The 23,974-nt window shown below is 40.1% G+C and overlaps 1 protein-coding gene across 17 annotated transcripts in view; it reads left to right on the top strand.

Moving 5' to 3' along the window:
- LOC121293362 (ubiquitin carboxyl-terminal hydrolase 15-like) overlaps window positions 1-23,974 on the top strand; it is a 114,716-nt gene that overhangs the window by 40,029 nt on the left and 50,713 nt on the right. For 10 of the 17 annotated variants that reach the window (XR_005946499.1, XR_005946500.1, XR_005946501.1 and 7 more), the window contains 2 exons: window positions 4,081-4,142; window positions 21,148-21,234. Coding sequence is in view for 13 of the 17 variants with exons in the window: in XM_041216357.1 (XP_041072291.1) it covers window positions 4,081-4,142; window positions 21,148-21,234 (149 nt within the window). In the remaining 4 variants the exon portion in view is untranslated. The other 7 variants (XM_041216363.1, XM_041216366.1, XM_041216355.1 and 4 more) reach the window with 5 other exon arrangements.

Here is a 23,974-nt window from a genome sequence, read left to right on the forward strand (position 1 = left end):
ATTTCAAAACTTCAGTGCAAGAATTGATCTCCAGGAACTGGCTTCAGTAGATGCAGGATGGTTAGGTATAGGGAGTTTTCAATGAACCTAGGACCATTTGAATTCAAGCGTAAATCTAAAATTCCATCTCCAAATATGAGCCAGTTGACTCAAATAGACTTCCGGTTTATTAGATAACATCACTTACAATAGGTAGGGCTATCTAAAACTAGCGCTTACAATTTCTGGTCAATGGTAACCTTCAGGATGTTGATAGTAGGGGGGATTCTATGATGGTAAAGCCACCACAGTCATAAAGCCATGAATGTCAAGGTGAGATGGTTAGATTCTTTCTTGTTGGAGATGATAATTGCCTGGTAGTTATGTGGCACAAATGTTACTTGCCACTTAGCAGCCCAAACCTGAATGTTGTCCAGGTCTTGCTGCATATGTTCATGGACTGATTCAGTATCTGAGTTGTGAATGATACTGAACATTATACAATTAGTGAACATCCCCACTTCTGACCTTATGGAGGGAAGATCATTAATGAAGCAGCTGAAGGTGTTTGGGCCCAGGACACTACCCTGGGGAAATCCTGCATGGATGTTCTGGAACTGAGACAATCGATCTCCAACAACAATTATCTTCCTTTGCACTAGGTATGACTCCAACCAGCAAAGAGTTTTCCCCCCTCAGTTCCCATTGACTCCAGTTTTGCTAGGGCTCCTTGGTGCCACACTTGGTGAGCTGCTGCCTTGGATTGAAATTGAACTGGACCAGCCATATAAACACTGTGGCTAGAAGCACAGGTCAGAGAGGCTGGGAATTCTATGTTAAGTGACTCACTTCCTGACTCCACAAAACCTGTCCACCATCTACAAGGCACAAGCCAGGACTGTGACATTCCCCACTTGCTTGGATGAGTGCGATGTAACAACACTCAAGAAACTCAACGCCATCCAGGACAAAGCAGCCTGCTTGATTGGCACCCCATCCACCACCTTTAAACATTCACTCCCTGCACCACCAATGCATAGTGGCAACAGTGTGTACCATCCATAAGATACACTATTACAATTCACCAAAGCCCCTCCGATAACTCCCACAGGCAGCAATGCATGGAAACACCACTGCCTGCAAGCTTCCTTCCAAGCCACACATCTATGTTGCTGTTCCTTCAGTATCACTGGGTCAAAATCCTGGCACACTCTCCCTAAGAGCTCTGTGGGTGTACCTACACCTCATAGATTGGAGTGGTTCTAGAAGATGCACACACCTGCTCGAGGGCAGTTAAGGGTAGGCAACAAATGCTGGCCTAGCCAGTGAAACCCACATCCTGTGAAAGAATGAGAAAAACCATGATAAATGCATCATTGACATAGAAAGCCATAACATGGATACTGATTCTTCAGTGATGTAGACAATTGCTTCAAGCATTCAAATTTCAACAAACAGTGGATCACATTTCCTCAAAATAGTTGCCATTTGGAGTTGCCACATTGGATTGTGATAAAACTGTTCTCAATCTGATAACATTTAAGATTCTTATTCTGTGTTTATATCAGATATTACGTGTGCATGTCCAGTACCCTGTTATTCCCTCAAAAAAAAATCCCCTCGATACAGAAAATTGGAAGCATCCCCAAAACTTATTTGAGGTGGACCTTGTTCACTCCAGTCTGGATTCAGAACCACAGATGTTGGACTATAAACCTGTTTAAAAGTGGCAAGCTATCCTTACACTCAAATCACCGGGGAAAAGATAGCAGGAATGTATTGGTGTAAATCTACATTGGGAGAGGGGGAAAGAAACAATATTGTACAAAATGAAGCTTACTTTGCATAGAATTATCAGTCAGTTGTATAATATAAAAATCTGAGCAGTGCTTCTTGTACAACTTCACAGTGGTAGGAACAATGAAAACATGGCTCCTGCTTGCATTATTATAACCATTAATCAAATGCTATTTTGGTGTAGTATAAATATGATATACATATTTCCTTCTTTCTATCTCCTCATTTCTTTGTTTCTGGCTTGATTTTACTTTGTATCAGGCACCCAGTGAAACCTTTAGAACACTTGGGAGACAAAGACAGTTGATTCTGAGAATCTGTCCCCTGTCATGCTTAACTCCCCCCACACCCCAGCCCTGCCGACACAATAGAATACAACATATCTATGGAAAGAAAAATACATGCAACGTATGACCTGGTTAAATATGATTCTTCTGAAGTTTTCATAACAAACAAGTCAAGCTCGTCTTTCCCTTGTTCCAGTATGGTATACACGCAATTCTTTTAAACATTTCAGTTCTCTTCCCTTCCCCCACCTCCCAAACCTCCCCTCCACAAACCTCCAAATTGTTTTCCTAAAGGAATGCTTCCCCAGCTGCCAAGTACCCTCAATTGCCTTGCTTGACTGGCCATTCTTTGTTTGAGTGCTTAAACGGGATACTGTTTAACTCATTGCCCAGACTGCTGATGTCATCATCTAACATATGCACATAGACGAACAAATCAGCTCTGGATAACAATTTCTCCCTGCCTATCAGTCTACAGTGGTCAGTTTTGTGCTCTTATTGTTGCTTCAATCGCTGTGGCTAGGTAACTCAGAACAGGGATTGATCCCAATTGTATAACTTCATTACTCACATTCTTATTCTCTCGTATCCTGAGTTACCATGGACAAAGAAAAATTTATAGGAAATGTAATGTTAAAATAACTGTTACAGCCCTCTCTGAAAATAGTTGAATCTTTTCTATTTGCATAACATTGTATAGTTAAAAAATTAATTGAGATTAATGCACTGTATTCTTCCAATAGAGCTTTCACAGTTGAGTTAGAGAGAAGTTTTCCTAATTTCAGGGGAGTCAATGTCGTAGTGGTATTTTCGCTGGACCAGTAATCCAGAGACCCAAGGTAATGCTCTGGGGACCTGGGTTCAAATCCCGCAACGGCAGATAGTGGAGTTTGAGTTCAATAAAAATCTGGAATTAAAAGTCTAGAAACCATTGTCAATTGTTGTAAAAACCCATCTGGACCTTAGTGAACCAGATGGGTTTTTTCAACAATGGATTTTTTAAAAATTAAACTTAATTCCAAATTTTTATTGAATTCAAATTTCACCACCTGCCACGGTGAGATTCAAACCCAGGTTTCCAGAGCGTTACGCTGGGTCTCTGGATTACCAGTTCAGTGACAATACCACTACGCCACCACCTCCCCTTCCTCAGAATAAACATGTGGAAAAGCTGGGAGGGATGACCAGAGTCCCTTTATAGGCGGGAAGGTGGAATGAAGCATATCTTATGGTTATGTGAGTTGGCGAGCTAAAATAAATATCAGTGGAAAACCTGTTGTTGGAAATGGAAGTGTGAGAAGCGTGGGTAGGGAAGATCAGAGAAGGTGAGAAATGGGTGGAAATTGGAAGCATAGTTAATAAACTTCTCCAGATTAGATCCAGGGCAGGAAGAAGAGTCATCAAGTCAGTCTGATGAAGGATACACTCCAAAACACCAGAACTTGTCTTTTCTGTTCAATGGCATGAACTGACTTGAGGGTACTTTCAGCACTTGTTGATTTTTGTCAGATTTCAAAGCTCTTGCAGTCTTCCTTTTTTCTTCCTTCTTTCTTCCCAGCACAACCAGTTGCATAGGGAATCGGGAGCAAACATATGTTCAGATGAAAGGGGGCTGTTATTGGACCAGGGTGTGGAACATAACTCAGTTTCCATTCCAAAGGCATACATTTTGCCCTAATTCTATTCCTTTGATAAATTGCTATGCCCATATTTATAATTCTGTGAAGGCTTGTCATACTTGTACATTTTCACTGTTGGCGCTGTAGGGGGAGGCTGTAATTACAGCATGACAAATGTACACTGCTGATTTCCATTATAAAAATGTACCTACTAATTTGTTAATGAAGAGATTAAGGGTGCATGTAGACGTAAGATTTTTAATATATAGATGTCCTTTGTGAAGATTAGTTACTATGTAATGTCAATGCCAGCTTTTCAGTTGGCCCAGTGAATTATGTATTTTGTGTGATTGTGCACCATTATTTCCCTTTTTAACTCTGTGTAATTTAATTAAAAGGTACTGGTAATAGAGCAGAAGAATGAAGATGGAACATGGCCAAGAGGTTCTTCTACTAATAAGTGAGTTTGTTATTGTCATATTTAATTATCTTATTTTGCACTTTTTTAAAGCAAATCCTAAACGAACATGTTACTGAAACTGTCCATTTGTTTCAATGTACAATTAAATTTTGGTATCTCACCTCTGACCTAAGCTGCAGTATCAAATTAAAGCAAAAGAGCACAAATTTCAGAAACATTTGAGATCAGCTGAACCAAAGCTTGGCTGCCTTGCGGCTCTTAACAGTAAACTTTTCATTTTCTTTTAGCTTGTTCTCTGTATTTGCGGATTGCTGCCACGGTTGCATTTATTGCCTATTACAATTTGTCCCATGAAGGTGGTGAGGGGTTTTGTCCTCTTAAATTAACTATTGCTCTTAACGCTGAGGAACTTGCTTGGGTGATTCATCAGATATTTAGAGTGATTCAAGCAGTGGAGTGAAGTTACGTCTCCACCATAACGTGTAGAGGCACATTCTCTTTCCTGAAGGCCCCATTGTCATACCAAATTTATTTTATTCATTCTTACAGTTTACCATCGTGGAATTCTGAACTCGTGTTGTCTTGGTTCCTAGTCCAGTACTTTAACTTACCCACAATTTTGATTCAATTCACAGCCAAATTCAGTTACCTGCTTTGGCTGCATTTTGCCTGTTTTTAGCCTGAAATAACCAAGATTTGATTCTGGAAGCATCGGAAGGAAGCTACCTCCACTGATGATGGAGAAGCGTAGATGACCACAGAAAAATATTTGACCCAGACTATTCTGGTTTCTTGACTAAAAGAGGCCAATATGGAGTTTTTTTAAAAAATGTTATGTAACTTTAAAAGAGATAAATGAGCGAAAGGGAAATGGACCAGAAAGTTTATGAAACATCTGATGGTGACAATCCTGATGCCTTTACAGGAAGGCCTCACTTAACATCGTAAATTGGTTTCTGGAAAACGCGATTGATGCGGAATGATGTTATGCAAAAACAGTCTGTCTGAGGCTCATAACCTCCTCCCAAGGTTGCCTGCTCCCCACCTTGCCCAAAACCCAGCTCTTGCAGGCACAGCAAGGAGTTACATGGGAAGGTCTAGGGGTATGGTGACATTAACACAAAACAGGAGCAACACAATGCGAATGCAGGGTTCTAATTGGAGAGTGATGTTAACATGAAATTTAGTTGTATGAGATGCTGTTAAGTGAGGACTTCCTGAATTCTTGGCTCTCCCTCACACTGCTCCCTCCAGATGCCAAGGCAAATCAGAAGCTCATGGCACATTGCAGCTATGAATTAACGTTTTTAAGTCTTTCCAAGTGTCAAGAGACTGTGCAAACCTGGGCTACAGAGTTCTGATAACCAGTATTGTACGTATTCTTATAGGCATATAAATTTTAAATGCTGCACGTTTACCCTTCATAAATAAGCATAGAATCATAGAATGGTTGCAGCACAGGAGGCAGCCATTCGGCCCATCATGCCTATGCAGGAGCTGCTCAGCTAGTCTCAATACTCCTCTCTTTCACCATAGCTTTGTAATTTTTTTCTCTTCAGGTGCTTATCCAATTCCTTTTGAAAGCAAGGCTTGAATTCCCACCACAGTCTTGGGTCTCTTCATCTGTCATTATTATGATTAATATCACAGCCTCACTGCAGATCCAAGACACTTGCTGCATACAAAAGAATTTCCTTATGTCACAAAAGAATTACCTTATGTTGCTGTTGGTTCTTTTGCTAATCATCTGTCATGAAACGATCATATTCTTCATTATCTTATTGCATGCTTACGGGTGTGAATGTGGAATGGTTCTGCTTGTGTGACTGATTTAATTGAATTAGAGTTAGATAGACTGCAAGGTCGAAATTATCAGAGTCAGGTGTAAAAAGGGCATTTGAAATGCTAATGAGTGAGCTAGAGTATAAAAGTCAACAGATCAGGAGTGAATGAAATTTGCATTTTAAGATAAATGAGTTTTCAAAGGGATAGTAGGATGCTTACACCTAACAAGATAAACAGGGCAAAGTTATTACATTTATTTTTCCCAAAAGGAAAAAGACTGCATTGACAACATGGAAGTTTCTTATATTATGGGAAAAGTAAATTTCCAAAGACATGTAGAACAATGGAATTTTTCACAAAACGAGAGAAACATATATAAAGAAGGATGGAAGGCTATGTAGGGTGGCCATGTAAAACCTTGAAAGGTACACCGTGTGACAGACTTGGAAGAAGCCCCAGCCACTCTCTGAAGAAGTGCTGCTACAGTAACTAAAGTTGTGTTCGAAGCCTTTGGGATCCCACTGTCGAGTGGGTGCTGTGGTATCCTTGCTGGATTGCTTATTTAAATTTAAATCTACTTTGGACTGTTGCCTTAAAGGGCATGTGTAGTTGGGAGTCAGGTTAATTAGGAATTTTGGGATTTGTTATAGTATTAAATAACGATAATCTTTTGTTTATATTTGAATTTTTTTCATGTGTCAATAAATGTTTTAATTTAATTTTTAAAATTTCTAAAGGTGTTAGTGGACTCATTACTTCTGAATTCAGTGCACAAAACTTCTCATAATAAATACAAATTGCAAAACCATTGTGATAGCGTGGCCATGTTTCCCTTGTGGATTTGGTCCACCTGGCATATATCACCTGCCACATCATGACACATCTTAACTCAGTATCCTCTAATACTTGACCCTTCTGCCAGTGGGAACAGTTTATTTATTCTGTCTAGATGACTCATGATTTTGAACACGTTCCATGTATCCTGTAATATTTTTCAGGATTATATTTACTTAGCACCACCAATCTTGGCATTATCTTTATAAATGTGTTCAGTTTCCTCTGAACGCTCAGGTACTGCTGCCTACCTGCCTGCAGTGCTCTTGCACAGTTCTATAGTCCATGCAACTTAAAGGACTGCACTTAGAAGATCATGACATGATCAAAATTTTACAAACGGGAGATCATGTTCGACAAATTATATTAGACTTTTTTGAGGGTATAACTAGTAGGGTAGATGGATGTAGTATATTTTGATTTCCAAAAGGTGTTTGATAAGGTGCCACATAAAAGGTTAATACACAAGATAAGGGCTCGTGGAGTGAGTACTTTGGGAGGATGGAGGCTTGACTCAAGAGCTTGAAGCAAAGAGTAGGGATATTAGGGCATTTTTAAGTTGACAGGCTGTGACTAGTGGAGTGTCACAAGGATCATTGCTGGGTCTTCAGCTATTTATAATCTTCATTAATGACTTGGATGATGAGACCAAGAGTAATGTAACTAAGTTTACTAACAATACAAAGCTAGGTAGCAAAGCTGAAAGGAGGACACAGAGAGGCTGCAAAAAGGTATGATTGGTTAAGTGAGTGGGCAATAAGATGGCAGATGGAGTATAATGTGGGGAAGTGTGAGCTTATTCATTTCGATAGTAAGAATAGAAAAATAGAATATTTTTTAAATGGTGTGAAATTTGTTAATGGTCAGAGGGACTTGTGTTTGCTTGTACAAAGTTAGCATGCAGCTACAGAAAACAATTAGAAAAGCATATGGCATGGTAACCTTTATTTCAAGGGGATTTGAGTATAAGAATAAGGAAGTCTTGCTACAATTGTCTGGGGCTTTGGTGAGATCACACTTGGTGTGCAGTTTTGGCCTCCATATTTAAGGAAAGATATAATTGCGTTGGAGGTAGCACAGTTCTCTACATAAGTCAACTGTTGTCATAGGTTCTCTACATAGGTCAACTGTTGCACCCCTAGAACCAATGTGGGAGACTGAGTAAATTGGACCTATAGGTTTGAGTTTAGATGAATGAGAGGTGATCTCATTGAAACATACAGGATTCTGAAGGGACTTGACAGAGCAGGAACTGAGAGGCTGTTTCTCCTGGCTGGGGAATCTAGAGCGTGGGGGCACAGTCTCAGGGAAATGGCCAATCATTTCAAACTGAGTTGAGAATTTTTTTCGCTGTAAGGGTTGTGGATGCTCCTTTGTTGAACAAATTTAAGGCAAAAATAGACAGGGAATCGAGGGATATGGGGAACAGGCAGGAAACTAGACTTGAGGGAGAAGATTAGCCAGGATCATACTGAATTGCAGGATTGTGTGGTTTATTCCTATTTCTTATGTTCTTGCGAAACATTTTGTATATATCCCAAGAATAAAGATCATTCATTTTGTTTGGTATATAAACCAAAATAAGTTGCTAGTGCATATTTTTCTTCTGAGCTATCTAATCTACTCGTTCTAAAGTGAGATCTCTCATTACTCTTGCATTGAAGTCTGTAGTTCATTTCCCTTCTGTATTTCACAGGAAGCCACAGGGATTTTAAAAAGTTGACAACAAGAGGAAGCTGCAATTGTTTTTAAGTAGCTATGGCATATTTGTGCTCTTTATATTCCTCCTCTTCTTCAGAGTTATAAGGACTTGAAACGTTAACTTTTTTTTCTCTCCACAGATGCTATTAGACCTGCTGTGTTTTTCCAGCATTTTCTGTTTTTGTTTCAGATTTCCAGCATCCGCAGTATTTTGCTTTCATCTTAGTTTATAATGAATGAACCTGGAGGTTGGATCACTACTTTGTATATCTGCCCATAGTTTTGACTGCATGGGACGGTTTTTATTTGCTTTGCCTTATTTGAGCAGACACCAACTGGCTGTAAACTTGATGCTTGATGTTCAGTTTGAGTAGTTGTGAGATTACTAGAAACTGGCATGGTCAAGCATACATAATTCAGTTGTCTACACAATAAAATTTGCTTGTAATGTATTCAAATAGATTTTCCATTAATGTTCATCATTCATATTAATGCCTTGGAATTGGAGGTGATTATAATTGAAGATAGAGAACTGATCAAAATGAATTGTACAGCTGTGCACAGAGCATGAACATTCATGTGTCTTGTCCTTCATCTACTAGTGTTCATTGTACAAGAAAAATAATTTGGAGGAAAACAAATCTTAATCAATAACGGTATACACAAAAATAAGATTTAAAAACTCAGTTTATTTAAAAGAAGATCAGTTGAGTTTCACTGGAGCTGAAGTGCTCCATAGCTCAGTTGGTTGAATGACAAATTCCGGAACAGAAGATACAAATTTTGAATCTGATTCATTTTGGCATATCATTCTTCTGAGTTAAAGCAAATACCATTTCTAAATATATGGAAAGAAAGAGAGATCTGTGCATAATGTTTGCCATGTTGTCACAGTACTAGATAATCACATATTTATGGGTTGTTTGCAAATTGATTGCCACATATCCCATTTTATAACACTGACTTTTTTTTACAAGAGTACTTAATAGGCCATATAACTGTCTTAATTTGGAGTGTTCTGAAATCATGAAATGCACTCTACAAATGTATGCATTTGTTTACCTTCCCTTGGACACCTGATTCTTTGGAATCGGCCATCATTACCTTTCCTATGGAGCTCAGATCATTAGCAGAACTAGCCATAATGAATTAGTACTGTGAAATACTGCAACAGTTATTTCAGCCCACTTGGCTGTCACTTGTTTGTATACATAAGCATAACGATACATTTTAGTGACTCTAAAATGAAATAATAACCAAAATCTATAAATAACAACATGCAAATCTTCATATTTTTATTAGTGGATAAGCCAATGCTCTGAATGCTGGAAATTGGAAATAAAATCTAGCTAACTATCACTGCTGTTCCAGGAGCAGTTGCCTCATGTTGACCACTGCTGCTGTGTTGAATGTAAATTTGCTGTTGCTGCTGTTGGTTTTCATGCCATAAGTTCTAAATATACTGGGGGTGCTGGTTAGCTCATTTGACTAGATGGCTAGAGTATGGTGCAAGTAACACCAACACCATGGGTTCAATCCCCTATTCTGCCACTCACACCATGCTCAGTAGACCTCTATTGGCAGAAGGAAGATACTGCACTAACTTGTAACGAAGGTGAAGCATTCCACAGTTCAAACATGGGTTGAATGTTCAACTGTCCAGGTGCCTCCACATTTTTGTTGTCTTAATCCTTAATTTTGTTCTACATCTTTTAGAAATCTAGTAGCTTGGACTGTGTTGTGTATACCCTTTTAAAGGATTAGTTCATAAAAAGCATGCATTGACATTGAATTTTTGGATCAAGGACCGCTCTCCTTAATTGGTCAAAATTGGACAACTTGTAATTGTCTTTGCTGCAAATGGTTTTTTATTTGGTTCAGAGCCTCATTGCAGAAACACAGCTATGCTAATAGTTATAATTTAATGAAAAATAAAAATTAACTACATTAAACTCCCTAAATTTGTTTTGCGTAATACATATTGTGTGTTGGCTGTGGCTCAGTAGCACCCTGGTCTCTGAATCAGTAAGTTTTAGGTTCAGGTCCCACTCCAGAGGCTCGAATACAAAGATCTAGGCTGACACTCCAGTGCATTAGTGAGGGAATGCTGCCCTGTGGGAGGTGCCACCTTTCAAATGGGATGTTAAACTGAGGCCTCCATCTGCTCTATTGAACACAACCAATCCCATGGCACTACTTTGAAGAGTAGGGGTTGGGGGCAGAGTAGTATCCCCTGTGTTGCCAATATTTATTCATTACTTTTAAATGAAAACTATCTGGTTATTATCCATTGTTGTATATTGGAGCTTGCAAGACACAAATTAGCTACCACATTTCCTGCATTACAACAGTGACTACACTTCAAAAGTACTTCATTGGCTGTAAAGCGCTTTGGGATGTCCTGAGATCATTATATATATATATAAATAAATATAAATTCAAACCTCTTTCTCTTGCTCAATAGCACTCTTGCTCTCCTGCTATTGTTCTCATACTCACTCCCTTTCCTTTCTTTTTCTATTTACCCACCTAAAGTTGGGGATTTCTAAATTTTAAGGATTAACTTGCTGTATTTACTGTTTCAGTAGAGCACTTTGAAAATAAGCTGATTCAGCTACTTTAAGAATAGCTGTAATTTTGAATTGCAAATTTTGCAGAAGTGCAGAAAGTTACAATGTTATGCACATAAATTTATGATTCTGAATGTGGCAAACTACATTGAGAAATTTTTAAATAGTTGATTTATTTTCTGTCATAATTTTTCTGGATTGATGAAGATATTTTAAGGAGCAGATGGGGAGATGATGGAGTAGTGGCAATGTCACTGGACTCATAATCCAGAGGCCCAGGCTAATGCTCTGGGGGACATGGGTTCAAATCTCACCACAGCAGCTGGTGGAATTTAAATTCAATTAAATAAATTTGAAATTGAAAACTAGGCTCAGTTTTCAGCGACCATGAAACTGTCATAAATTACCTTAAAAACCCATCTACTTCACTAATGTCCTTAGGGAAGGAAATCTACCATCCTGGTCTGGTCTACATGTGACTCCTGACCCACAGCAATGTGGTTGATACTTAACTGGCAGCTTGACAAATACATGAATAGGATGGGAATAGAGGGGTATGGACCCCGGAAGTGCAAAATGTTTCAGTTTGACAGGCAATATGATCGGTGCAGGCTTGGAGGGCCAAAGGGCCTGTTCCTATGCTGTACTTTGTTCTTTGTTCTTTTAACTGCCCTCTGAAATGGCTGAGCAAGTCACTCAGTTCAAGGGCAATTAGGGATGGGGAACAAATGCTGACCTTGCCAGCAATGCCCACATCCCATGAAAGAAATTTAAAAACATATTCTTAGTTTAGATTGTGGCAACCCTTACTGTATTTCTAAACATGGCAACCCTGAAGCAAATGCACAGAAGTTCCAGATTTTGGCAACTTACAATCTTTTATGGATCCCAATCCAATCTTAAGCGGGCAGTCAAGTTTTGGATGAGCTGAAGCCATAGATAAAGCAATGAGCTAACGTTTCTCAGCAAATAAGGCTACCCAGTCTGCAAACTGAAACTGATGTCAGTTTTATAAATCTTGCTATATATAGCTAGTAACAGTGAGTGACAATATCTGGAGTTTGGATGAACGGTTTCATTTAATGGGAATGCAAAGTCAGTTGCATGTTAGCAAGCTCTAAACTTAATTTAGATGACTGCCAGCCATTCAGAACGATTTTTTAAAAATTAATTCACGGGATGTGGGCTTCGCTGGCTAGGCCAGCATTTATTGCCCATCCCTAGTTGCCCTTGAGAAGCTGCTGCCTTGAAGCACTGCAGCCCATGTGGTGTAGGTACACCCACAATGCTGTTAGGAAGGGAGTTCCAGGATTTTGACCCAGCGACCATGAAGGAACGGCGATATATTTCCAAGTCAGGATGGCAAGTGACTTGGAGGGAAACACTCAGGTGGTGGTGTTCCCATCTATCTGCTGCCCTTGTCCTTCTAGATAGTAGTGGTCATGGGTTTGGAAGGTGCTGTCTAAGGAGCCTTGGTGAATTCCTGCAGTGCATCTTGTAGATGGTACACACTGCTGCTACTGTGTGTCGATGGTGGAAGGAGTGAATGTTGTGCATGTGGTGCCAGTCAAGTGGGCTGCATTGTCCTAGATGGTGTCAAGCTTCTTGAGTGTTGTGGGAGCTGCACTCATCCAGGCAATTCCATCACACTCCTGACTTGTGCTTTGTAGATGGTGAACAGGCTTTGGGGAGTCAGGAGGTGAGTTACTCATCACATGATTCCTAGCCTCTGACCTGTTCTTGTAGCCACAGTATTTATATGGCTAGACCAGTTCATTTTCTGGTCAATGGTAACCCCCCCCCCCTAGGATGTTGATAGTGGGGGCTTCAGTGATGGTAATGCCATTGACCGTCAAGGGGCAATGGTTAGATTCTCTCTTGTTGGAGATAGGCTTTGCCTGGCACTTGTATGATGTGACTTTTACTTGCCACTTGCCAGCCCAAGCCTGGATATTGTCCAGGTCTTGCTGCATTTGGACATGACCCCCTCAGATACTGAAGCAGTCTGTGAATGGTGCTGAACATTGTGCAGTCATCAGCAAACATCCCCACTTTTGACCTTCTGATGGAAGAAAGGTTGTTGGTGAAGTAGCTGAAGATGGTTGGGCCGAGGACACTATCCTGAGGAACTCCTGCAGTGACGGCCTGGAGTTGAGATGACTGATCTCGAACAACCACAACCATCTTCTTTGTGCTAGGTATGAATCCAGCCAACAGATAGTTTTCTTCCTGATTCCCATTCACTCCAGTTTTTCTAGGGCTCCTTGATGGGAATGGGAACCTGAGCAGGGAGACAGAGGAGGGGGAAATAAGGATAGAAACAAAAGACAGAAGTAAGAAGCAACAGCAGAAGGCAGAAAAAACAAGGGTGAAAAGCAAATGAGGTCATTGTGCAAAATAAAGCTAAGATGACTAACAAGGTTAAAAAGGTTAAATCTAAAGGCATTGTATCTTAATGCACAGAGCATTGGCAATAAATTAGATGAATTAACAGCGCATATAGATATAAACGGTTATGATATAGTTGTAATTATGGAGACATGGCTGCAGGGTGACCAAGTTTGTAAACTGAACATCCAGGGGTATTCACTATTTAGGAAGGACAGACAAATAGGGAAAGGGGGTGGGATAGCATTGTTAGTAAAGGAGGAAATCAATGCAATAGTGAGGAAGGATATTAGCTCGGAAAATCATGATGTGGCATCTAGTTGGATGGTGATAAGAAACACCAAGGGGCAGAAAACATTGGTGGGGGTTGTCTATAGGCCCCCAAACAGTAATGAAGATGTAAGGGAAGGTATTAAACAGGAAGTTAGAGATGCATGCAATAAGGGTACAACTGTAATCATGGGTGACTTTAATCTACATATAGATTGGACAAACCAAACTAGCAATAATACTGTGAAGGAGGATTTCCTGGAGTGTGTATGTGATGGTTTTATAGACCAATACATTGAGGAACCAACTTGAGAGCAGGCTATCCTAGACTGGGTAATGTGCAATAAGAAAGGATTAATTAACAGTTCCCTTTGGGGAAGAGCGAGCATAAAATTATACAGTTGTTCATTAGAATGGCGATTGAAGAAGTTGAATCTGAAACTAGGATCCTAAATCTAAATAAAAGGAACTATGAGGGTATGAGGCACGAGTTGGCAATGATGGATTGGGGAACCTTACTAAAAGGGTTGACAGTGGATAGGCAATAGCTAATATTTAAGGTACGTATGCATGAATTACAACAATTATTCATTCCTGTCTGGTGCAAAAGTAAAACAGGAAAGATGGCTCAACCATGGTTTGCAAAAGAAATTAGGGATAGCATTAGATCCAAAGAGGAGACATATAAAATTGCCAGAAAAAGCAAGCCTGAGGATTGGGGGCAGTTTAGAATTCAGCAAAAGTGGACAAAAAGATTGATCAAGAAGGGGAAATGGAGTATGAGAGTAAACTTGCAATAACATAAACATTGACTGTAAAAGCCTCTATAAAAATGTGAAGAAAAAAGATTGGCAAGGATAAACATAGTTCCTTTACAGTCAAAAATGGGGAGTACTATAATGGGGAGCAAAGAAATGACAGAAGAATTGAACACACATTTTGTTTCTGTCTTGACAAAAGAGGACACATAATTTCCCAGAAGTGTTAGGGAACCAAGGGTCTAGTGAGAGGTAGGAATTGAAGAAAATCAGTATTAATAAAATGGTGCTCGAGAAATTAACGGAGTTAAAGGCTGAAAAATCCCCAGGGTTGACAATCTACACCCCAGAGTACTAAAGGAAGTGGCCCTGGAAATATTAGATGCATTGGTGGTCATCTTCCAAAATGCTATAGACTCTGGAGCAGTTCCTACAGATTGGAGGGTGGCAAATATAACCACACTTTTAAAAAAAAGTAGGGAGAGAAAACACAGAATTACAGACCAGTTAGCCTAACATCAGTAGTGGGGAAAATGCTAGAGTCTATTATAAAAGACGTGGGAACCGAACAGTTGGAAAGCATTAACGGGATTAGACAAAGTCAGCAAGTGTTTATGAAAGGGAAATCACACTTAACTAATCTACTAGGGTTTTTTGAGGGGGTAACTAGTGGAACAGATAAGGGAGAATCAATGGATGTGGCGTATTTGGATTTCAAGAAGGCTTTTGATAAGGTCCCACATAAGAGGCTCATGGGTAAAATTAAAGCACATGGGATTGGAAGTAATACACTGGCATGGATTGAGAATTGGCTGACAGATCGGAAACAGAGAGTGGGAATAAACTGATCTTTTTAGAGGTGGCAGGCGATGGATGACTAGTGGTGTACCGGAGGGATCAGTGCTTGGGCCCCAGCTGCCAAATGCAATATTTCCAAGTTTGCTGAAGACACAAAACTGGATGGGGTTGTGAGGAGGATGCAAGGAGGCTTCAGGGCAATTTAGACAAGTTGTGTGTGTGGGCAAACACATGGCAGATGCAGTATAACATGGATAAATGTGAAGTTGTACACTTCGGTGTGAAAAACAGAAAGGCAGAGTATTATTTAAATGGTGATATATTGGGTGGATGTACAAAGGGATCTGGGTGTCCTTGTACACCAGTCAATGAAAGTAAATAGGCTGGTGCAGCAAGCAGTTAAGAAGGCAAATGGTATGTTGGCCTTCATTGCAACAGGATTTGAGTTTGGAAGTAGGAATGTCTGACTGCAGTTATACAGGGCCTTGGTGAGACCACATCTGGAGTATTGTGTGCAGTTTTGGCCTCCCTACCTAAGAAAGTATATACTTGCCATAGAGGGAGTGAAGCGAAGGTTCATAGTGCTGATACCGGAGATGGCAGGACTGTCATATGAGGAGAGATTGGTTCGACTGGGCCTGTATTCACTGGAGTTTAGAAGAATGAGAGGGGATCTGATTGAAACGTATAAAATTCTAACAGGGCTAGACAGACTGGATGCAGGGAGGATGTTTCCCCTGGTTAGGGAGTCTAGAACCAGGGGCCACAGTCTCAGGATACAGGGCAGGCCATTTGGGACTGAGAGGAGGAAAAATTTCTTCACTCAGAGGGTGGTCAACCAGTGGAATTCTCTACTACAGAAGGCTATGGAGGCCGGGTCACTGAGTATATTCAAGAAAGAAATTGATAATTTTTTGGATATTAGGGGCATCAAGGGACATGGAGAGAAAGCAGGAATATGGCGTTGGGATAGAGTATCAGCCATGATCATATTGAATGGCGGAGCAGGCTTGAAGGGCCAAATGGCCTACTCCTAGTTTCTATGCCACACTCGGCCAAATGTTGCCTTGATGTCAAGGGCTGTCACTCTCACCTCACCTCGGGATTTCAGTCTTTTGTCCATGTTTGGACCAAGGCTGTATTGAGGTCAGGAACTGAGTGGCCCAGGCGGAACCCAAACTGGGCGTTAACAGCCTGATATAGTTATCCGGAATCATAACTCTCAGATAATGCCCCACCACCATCCCTGGGTATGTCCTGTCCCACCGGTTGGAGACACCCAGCAGAGGTGGCAGGACAGTGGTATACAGACGGGAGGGAGTTGCCCTGTGAGTCCTCAACATCGACTCCGGACCCCATGAAGTTTCATGGCATCAGGTCAAACATGGGCAAGGAAACCTCCTGTTGATTACCACATGCCACCCCCCCCTCACCACCACCCCCCCTCAGCTGTTGAGTCAGTGCACCTCCATGTTGAACACTACTTGGAGGAAGCACTGAGGGTGGCAACGGCACAGAATGTACTCTGAGTGGGGAACTTCAATGTCCATCACCAAGAGTGGCTCAGTAACACTACTACTGACCAAGCTGGCTGAGTTCTAAAGGACATAGCTTCTAGACTGGGTCTGTGGCAGGTCACGAGGGAAAAACATACTTGACCTCATCCTCACCAACCTGCCTACCGCGGATGCATCTGTCCATGACAGTATCGGTTGGAATGACCACCGCCCAGTCGTTGTGAGACAAAGTCCCACCTTCACATTGAGGGTACCTTCCTTCGTGTTGTGTGGCACTACCACGGTGCTAATTGGGATAATTGAACAGATCTAGTAACTCAAGACTGGGCACCCATGAGGTGCTGTGGGCCATCAGCAGCAGCAACAGAATTGTACTTGAACACAACCTGTAACCTCATAGCCTGGAATATCCCCAGTCTAACAATACCATTGAGCCAGAGGATCAACCCTAGTTCAATGAAGAGTGCAGGAGGGACATACCAGGAGCAGCACCAGGCATACCTAAAAATGAGGTGTCAACCTGGTGAAGTTATAACACAGGACTACTTGCGTGCCAAACAGCATAAGCAGCAAGTGATAGAGCTAAGCAATCCCACAACCAACGGATCATATCGAAGCTCTGGAGTCCTGCCACATCTAGTCGTGAACAGTGGTGGACAATTAAACAACTCACTAGAGGAGGAGGCTCCACAAATCTCCCCATCCTCAACGTAAGTTCAGCTGGCTAAAAGGTTGGTCAAAGAGGTAGATTTTAAGGAGTGCCTTAAATTAACAAAGATGTTCCAGAACTTGGGGACCTAGACAACTGAGGGCATAGCCACCAATGGTGGAGTAATTAAACCAGAGATGCACAAGAAGCCGGAATTAGATGAGTGTCGAGATCTTGGAGGTTTTGAGGCTGGATGAGATTGCAGAGATAGGGAGGGAGTGAGACCATGGAGAGATTTAAAAACCAGGATGAGAATTTTTAAACACAGAGATAAAAACAAAAAAACTGCAGATGCTGGAAATCCAAAACAAAAACAGAATTACCTGGAAAAACTCAGCAGGTCTGGCAGCATCGGCGGAGAAGAAAAGAGCTGACGTTTCGAGTCCTCTTGACCCTTCGACAGAACTTGAGTTCGAGTCCAAAAAAGAGTTGAAATATAAGCTGGTTTAAGGTGTGTGTGGGGGGCGGAGAGATAGAGAGACAGAGAGGTGGAGGGGGGAGGTGGTGTGGTTGTAAGGACAAACAAGCAGTGATACTGAGACAAAAACAGAATTACCTGGAAAAACTCAGCAGGTCTGGCAGCATCGGCGGAGAAGAAAAGAGTTGACGTTTCGAGTCCTCATGACCCTTCGACAGAACTTGCGTTCGAGTCCAAGAAAGAGTTGAAATATAAGCTGGTTTAAGGTGTGTGTGGGGGGGGCGGGGAGATAGAGAGACAAAGAGGTGGAGGGGGGGGAGGGGGGGTGTGGTTGTAGGGACAAACAAGCAGTGATAGAAGCAGATCATCAAAAGATGTCAACGACAATAGTAAGCTCCCTCCCCCATCCCCACCCCCTTTCTGTTTCCCCCTTCCCTTTTTTTTCCAATAAATTATAAAGATTTTCCTTTTCCCACCTATTACCATTATATAAAAAAAACCCACTAGAGCTATACCTTGAGTGCCCTACCATCCATTCTTAATTAGCACATTCGTTTAGATAATATCACCAACTTTAATTTTAACACCTATGTGTTCTATTGTACTATTGTCGTTGACATCTTTTGATGATCTGCTTCTATCACTGCTTGTTTGTCCCTACAACCACACCCCCCCTCCCCCCCCCCCCACCTCTTTGTCTCTCTATCTCTCCGCCCCCCACACACACACCTTAAACCAGCTTATATTTCAACACTTTCTTGGACTCGAACGCAAGTTCTGTCGAAGGGTCATGAGGACTCGAAACGTCAACTCTTTTCTCCGCCGATGCTGCCAGACCTGCTGAGTTTTTCCAGGTAATTCTGTTTTTGTGTTGAGAATTTTTAAATCAGGACACCAATTGACTTGGAGTCAGTGTAACTCAGTGAGCATGGAGTGATAGGGGAATAGGACTTGCTGCAGGTTAAGATACAGGCAGCAGAGTTTTGGTTGACCTAAGTTTATGAAGGGTAGATTGTATGAGTCAATCCTGAAAAGCTGAGTTAAGGACAAAGTTAGGTCATGTTACTGAGATGGAAATAGACAGCCTTAGTGATGACGTGATTATGAGGTGGCAATGTGGGAGAAATCTGTTACAGAAAAATAATTAAGTGGTGTCTAATGTATACGTAGGTTTAAAAAAAAGGGTGGTAATGTGATATGAAATATTTAGCAAACAATTTTAATGTGCTTTTCTCTGAGGCAAAGCTAATGGAGCATTTAAAATTTGCAAACTTAAAACTGGACTTTGAAATAGCAGTGTCTAGGTCTTATGCAGATACTGAAAGTTAAACCCCAAGCATCTGGGTTACATAGCTTTAAGACCTCTTGCATTCTAGGCCTGTGGAGTGCGAATGTTGTGCACTTTATTTCTAATTTCCAAAAAAAGACTAATAAGCAGAGGGACGAGGTTATCTTTTTAAAATCCAAGTGCTAGAAAGTGAGAGGTCTGTATGTTTGCTTTTGCCTCTGGTTTCTCATTGCTGTTTCATACTTTCAGACACGGGCTGGGAGCACAGATGTTGGTGTGGAGGTTTGTTCCCTGTAATGCATATTGAATGTGCTTCTTGCAGTCTTTTGTTTTATATCACTGGGCAGGAATTTTCTCACAAATGTCAGGTCCAGCACTACTTCTGATCTGCAGCTTGAAAGCTTAAAACAGAACAAGAGAACTGAGAGACCACGAAGGCCAAATATTGCCTGTGGTAGTAAAGTTGGTCAGTAGGAACTCGGGAGTAAGACATTAGAGGTAGAATGTTGGGAGGGTAAAAAACAAGAGGTGGAAGTAAAATATATGGAGGAGGCAGGGTGCTTGAAGACTAGATGTTGATGCGATGGTACAGCAGAGATTCAATCGAATATATTCGGAATGAAATGTGATGACTGTGAAGGAAAAAAAGGCATGTAAAATTTATATTTTACTGGTAGAAAAAGTTAGGAGCAAATCTATTATTAACTTTTACTATTTGACTATTTCATAACTTTTAAAGGTTTGTATCCACTGGCTGGTAAATTGGTAACATGATAACATGAGACTTAGACTCATCATTAATGATCCCTCTAAATGTTCTTTGTTCTGCATGGCCTGTTTATTTTAATGCGCAGCACCTTTACTATTTTTTGCATGACTAGCCTGCTAGGTATTTTCATGATTGCTGCATTGCCGCACACTTTCAGCGCTTAGAGGGGAGCATTGTTCATCACTAGATGAAACAAGAGGGAGATTAAAAATGTTTTGATGCTGTGATTATTTGAACTCAAAATCCTTTATCATAAGCAGCATTGACGCAGTAATATTATTCAAAAATGGAATGACTAAATATTTACAAAGGAAGGATACAAGGAGAGAGCAAGGGAATGGGATTATAATAGCTTCAGTTGAATGCCTACTTGTTCTATCAAACAGCAGGGAGAAAAAGATGGAAAGTGAAGAAAGGAAAAAAGAATACAGCAAAGATCAGTTAGAGAAGCAATGTAAGGATAAACAGAAAATGACAATGGAAGTTTTTAAAATTGTTAATACGAGTAAACAATTCGGGTGCTTTAATACTTGATGCATTCACACTTGAGCAGAAGTAACAGAAGAAAAATGCAGAAAGTGGGAACGTATGATCAGGAATGGTCTTAATCAGCATATAGGAGCTCTGTTAATCACAGTTCATAAAGTGAGACAATGGGGGGTCATCAACTCTGAGGCTACTTGTCTGCAGTGAAATTTTATTGAGGCTGGTTTTTAAAAAGTGTAATGTATCAGCGACATTTTGTATTGGGCCAGAAATTGTTAACTTTCTTGTAATCAGTTTTGCACAGTGAATGAGCAGAACAGACACAGTGGGCTGAGTTGCCTTTTAAGTTAAAGAGCATTAATGCTTCCACTGCAATGATAGTAGACCTCCATTAAACTTGTTGTGAAAGTGAGCAACTTCATAATGATTTCATTTCTAGTTAATAGCCAAGGTATTGCAACAGTACTGTGGTGGTTTTTGTTTTGTCATTCTCAATCCTGGAATGGTTAGGCTCATTTTGCCCTAACTTAATTAAATTCAAAGAAGTATCATAGTAGAGTAACCACCCCCTAGATTTATTTGCTACTCATACAAGCATTATTTAAGGGCATTACCCAATATGCTTTTGATTATAACGTTAATGCTTTTAACATGTAGCATCCATTTGCCAATCAGGTCATGAGCATAGTCATAAAATTGGATTTTTTTCCCCCACTTTTATTACCAAATTTTATAATTTCATTATTTTTCAAGGTCTCCAAGTGCTTCAAATTTTTCAACATTGCCAAAGGTTTCCCCTTCATCTCTGTCCAATAATTATAGCAGCTTCAACAACAGAAAGTAAGTAGTACCTCTTCAGAACTGTTTGTAAATGTCTCTGCATGCACTTTTTTTTTGAATATGTTTTGGTTTGTCAATGAAGTAGTGCCCACTTTTGGACATAGTTTTTGGTTACTAACTTAACAGTAGGGTAGTGGATGCTCTTGTCATGCTTTTTAATATTTTGACTGCTGCAATAAACAGTACCATTAATCTACTGTTGAAATGTGGCAGGACATAAATTTTGTTACGGCTTGTGATTGGTTGGTTATCATGCTTTGTGCTTGTCAATGTTGGCATAAGGAGATACAGTGTAAAAAAAGATGTATCATGGCTTGGAAAGTTCTCTGTATTGCAATTGCTTCCTAATTGGAATTTTGTAGCTGCCACACTATTCAAAAAATTGGGAGCTGCAATTACTTAAACCTCCCAGTGTTCTGTGTGCAAATGAGGAATACTTCCTCTGAAATTCCATTTAAGGTGAAATGACCCATTGAGAGACAAACGTTATTCTTGATGATCTTGGTGTTGGAATGTGTAGTCATTGTGATCTTTTTTCCTCTAGACTATGATATTAGGTAATATAAAAGTAATATAATTAGGTTAAATCTCTGCTTATTTAGGCAGTTGTATTTAGGGACTTCAGCTCTCCTGAGAATTAAACCAATTATTAATGCAACTCATGGAAATATTTATGTTTCAAGATTGCCAAGTTGCCAAGGCTGCAGGAAGAGAAGTGTAAACATTTAGGGGGAATAAAAGTAACCTAAAGAGATGAATTAGTCTGGTAATGCGCCTGCTTTAATATACATGGATTTATTCTTTACTGGCAACTATTAACTAGATTTATGATAGCAGTAGCTACTGTCCAAATGTCTAAATCTTTGTGCTGTACTGTTCGATGAATTGTTTTGATAAAGAAATAGTAAGTTCCTTGACAGCTTTAGCATCATAGTAAATGTGACAATTTCACTTGAGATTATCAATAGGAGATTATCATTAGATAGATTGGAACCCACAAAGAGAGATGAAGAAATCTTGGTCATTGAGGAATAAGGATGTCTTTTTAATTGTCTCTGTTTAGTGGCTTTCAGATAATCAATTTGTTCTCATTCAGCTGTGTGTAAGCTGAAGAAAATTAATGAATGTAGAGTGAAGTCATCAGCAAAAATAGATGAGGTTAGATAAATAACAGCAAATCACTGATGTAAGATGAGAACCAACTGCAAGAGAGGACAAAGCCTTTGAATTAATGTAAAAAGAATCTGAAGCACCAGCCACAGCGCAAGAGAATTTAAAAGCAAGTTAGTCAATCGTGACCATATGGATGGCCATATATTAGTAAATCATTTAGATATGCCTCGCGTCATACCTCTTGGAAGTGCCCAAGACCATGACAAACTTCACAAGTGTTCAAGGGCAGAGCTGCAGAGATGTAATGTAGGCAGCATAAACCATGCCAAAACCATCCTGCTGATCATGAATTTGGCCAGAACTTTAAGGGTAATTGGTAACTTGTTAACCTTGGCTTCCATTGGTTTAGAAGATACCCATATAAGACCAATAGGGTGATTAAATTGAACAACATGTCACACTAAAGTAATATACTGTTCAAATTGCAATTGTAGAATGCCAATGGACCTTTCTTCAACAAGTATAGTCAAAAATAGCATTTCAGCTATAAATTGAAGCTGTGGCAGAGTACATGACCAGAATATTGCTTTCCACTGTCAATTTTTATGTTCCAGTTTTGAGAAAACGATATCTGACTTAAAAAATTAAACAAATTAAAGTAGCAAAATTACTTTTTATTCAATGTAATTCTTTTTTGATTATTCACAAATTAAACTTGGAAGATGTATGCTCCAGCTCTATTACAAGAATATCCTGTTTGCAAAATGTATTGTCCTGTAATCAGAATATTCGGATAATAGAGGTTTAGGTTAATGTGCAGGTAAGAGGCTTCGTAAGCAGCCAATATGCTGTTGTAATCGGTTCTCAATTGGCCAAATCCTCATTGCATGTGTGCTATGAGTATAACAGGGATTACCAAGTAATGTTTGAGTCCCAGTGGAAAAAAGGAAAACATTGGTGCAATTTTTTTAAAAAACCTCATGTAATAGCAAAGATTCTGTTAAATTTAAAATCTATTTTATTCCATGGAAGCAGAGAAAATCTGCTTCTGATACCTACTTCCACTATTGTGCTATGTTTGCAGTTTTCATAGGAGAGAGACTTATAAAAAGAAACACTTGCTTTGAAGTAAAAGAATCGAATCTGAACATATTGCACATTTTGGACAAACTTATTTTAACCAGTTCACTGGTTTTCGGGCAGTGTGCAGTATGGCCTTTTAGTTCTGTGGTCAACGGGAACTGTGCACATACTCTAAACTTACATGAGCATTTGTAGCTGCGTTTCTGCAATTGGGCGTTCCTACTTCCCAGTTAAATAAAAATAACTCGAGTTCACCTGTCAAGTTGCAGGTGATGAAGCTCAAGATAAGGATTTTTTTTTACAGTACTGAAACTCTTAACAACCACTCCCTCTTCTTCCTTCTGAGTTGTAAATGTGCTGCCCTACAAGCTGCTCCTTCCTATGTTCTATGCTGAAATCAGAACTTATCACATAGTCCACAGGAATGTAGCGACATAAATAGACCATACGGTTCTGCCAGCCGGTCAGATCCAGGCTGACCTGTACCTCAGCTTCATTTGATTAATATCCCTTGCCAGGTGCAATTCTGCTAGTGATTTGCACA

The sequence above is a fragment of the Carcharodon carcharias genome, chromosome 21 (genome assembly GCF_017639515.1).
Source record: "Carcharodon carcharias isolate sCarCar2 chromosome 21, sCarCar2.pri, whole genome shotgun sequence".
Classification (NCBI taxonomy): domain Eukaryota; kingdom Metazoa; phylum Chordata; class Chondrichthyes; order Lamniformes; family Lamnidae; genus Carcharodon; species Carcharodon carcharias.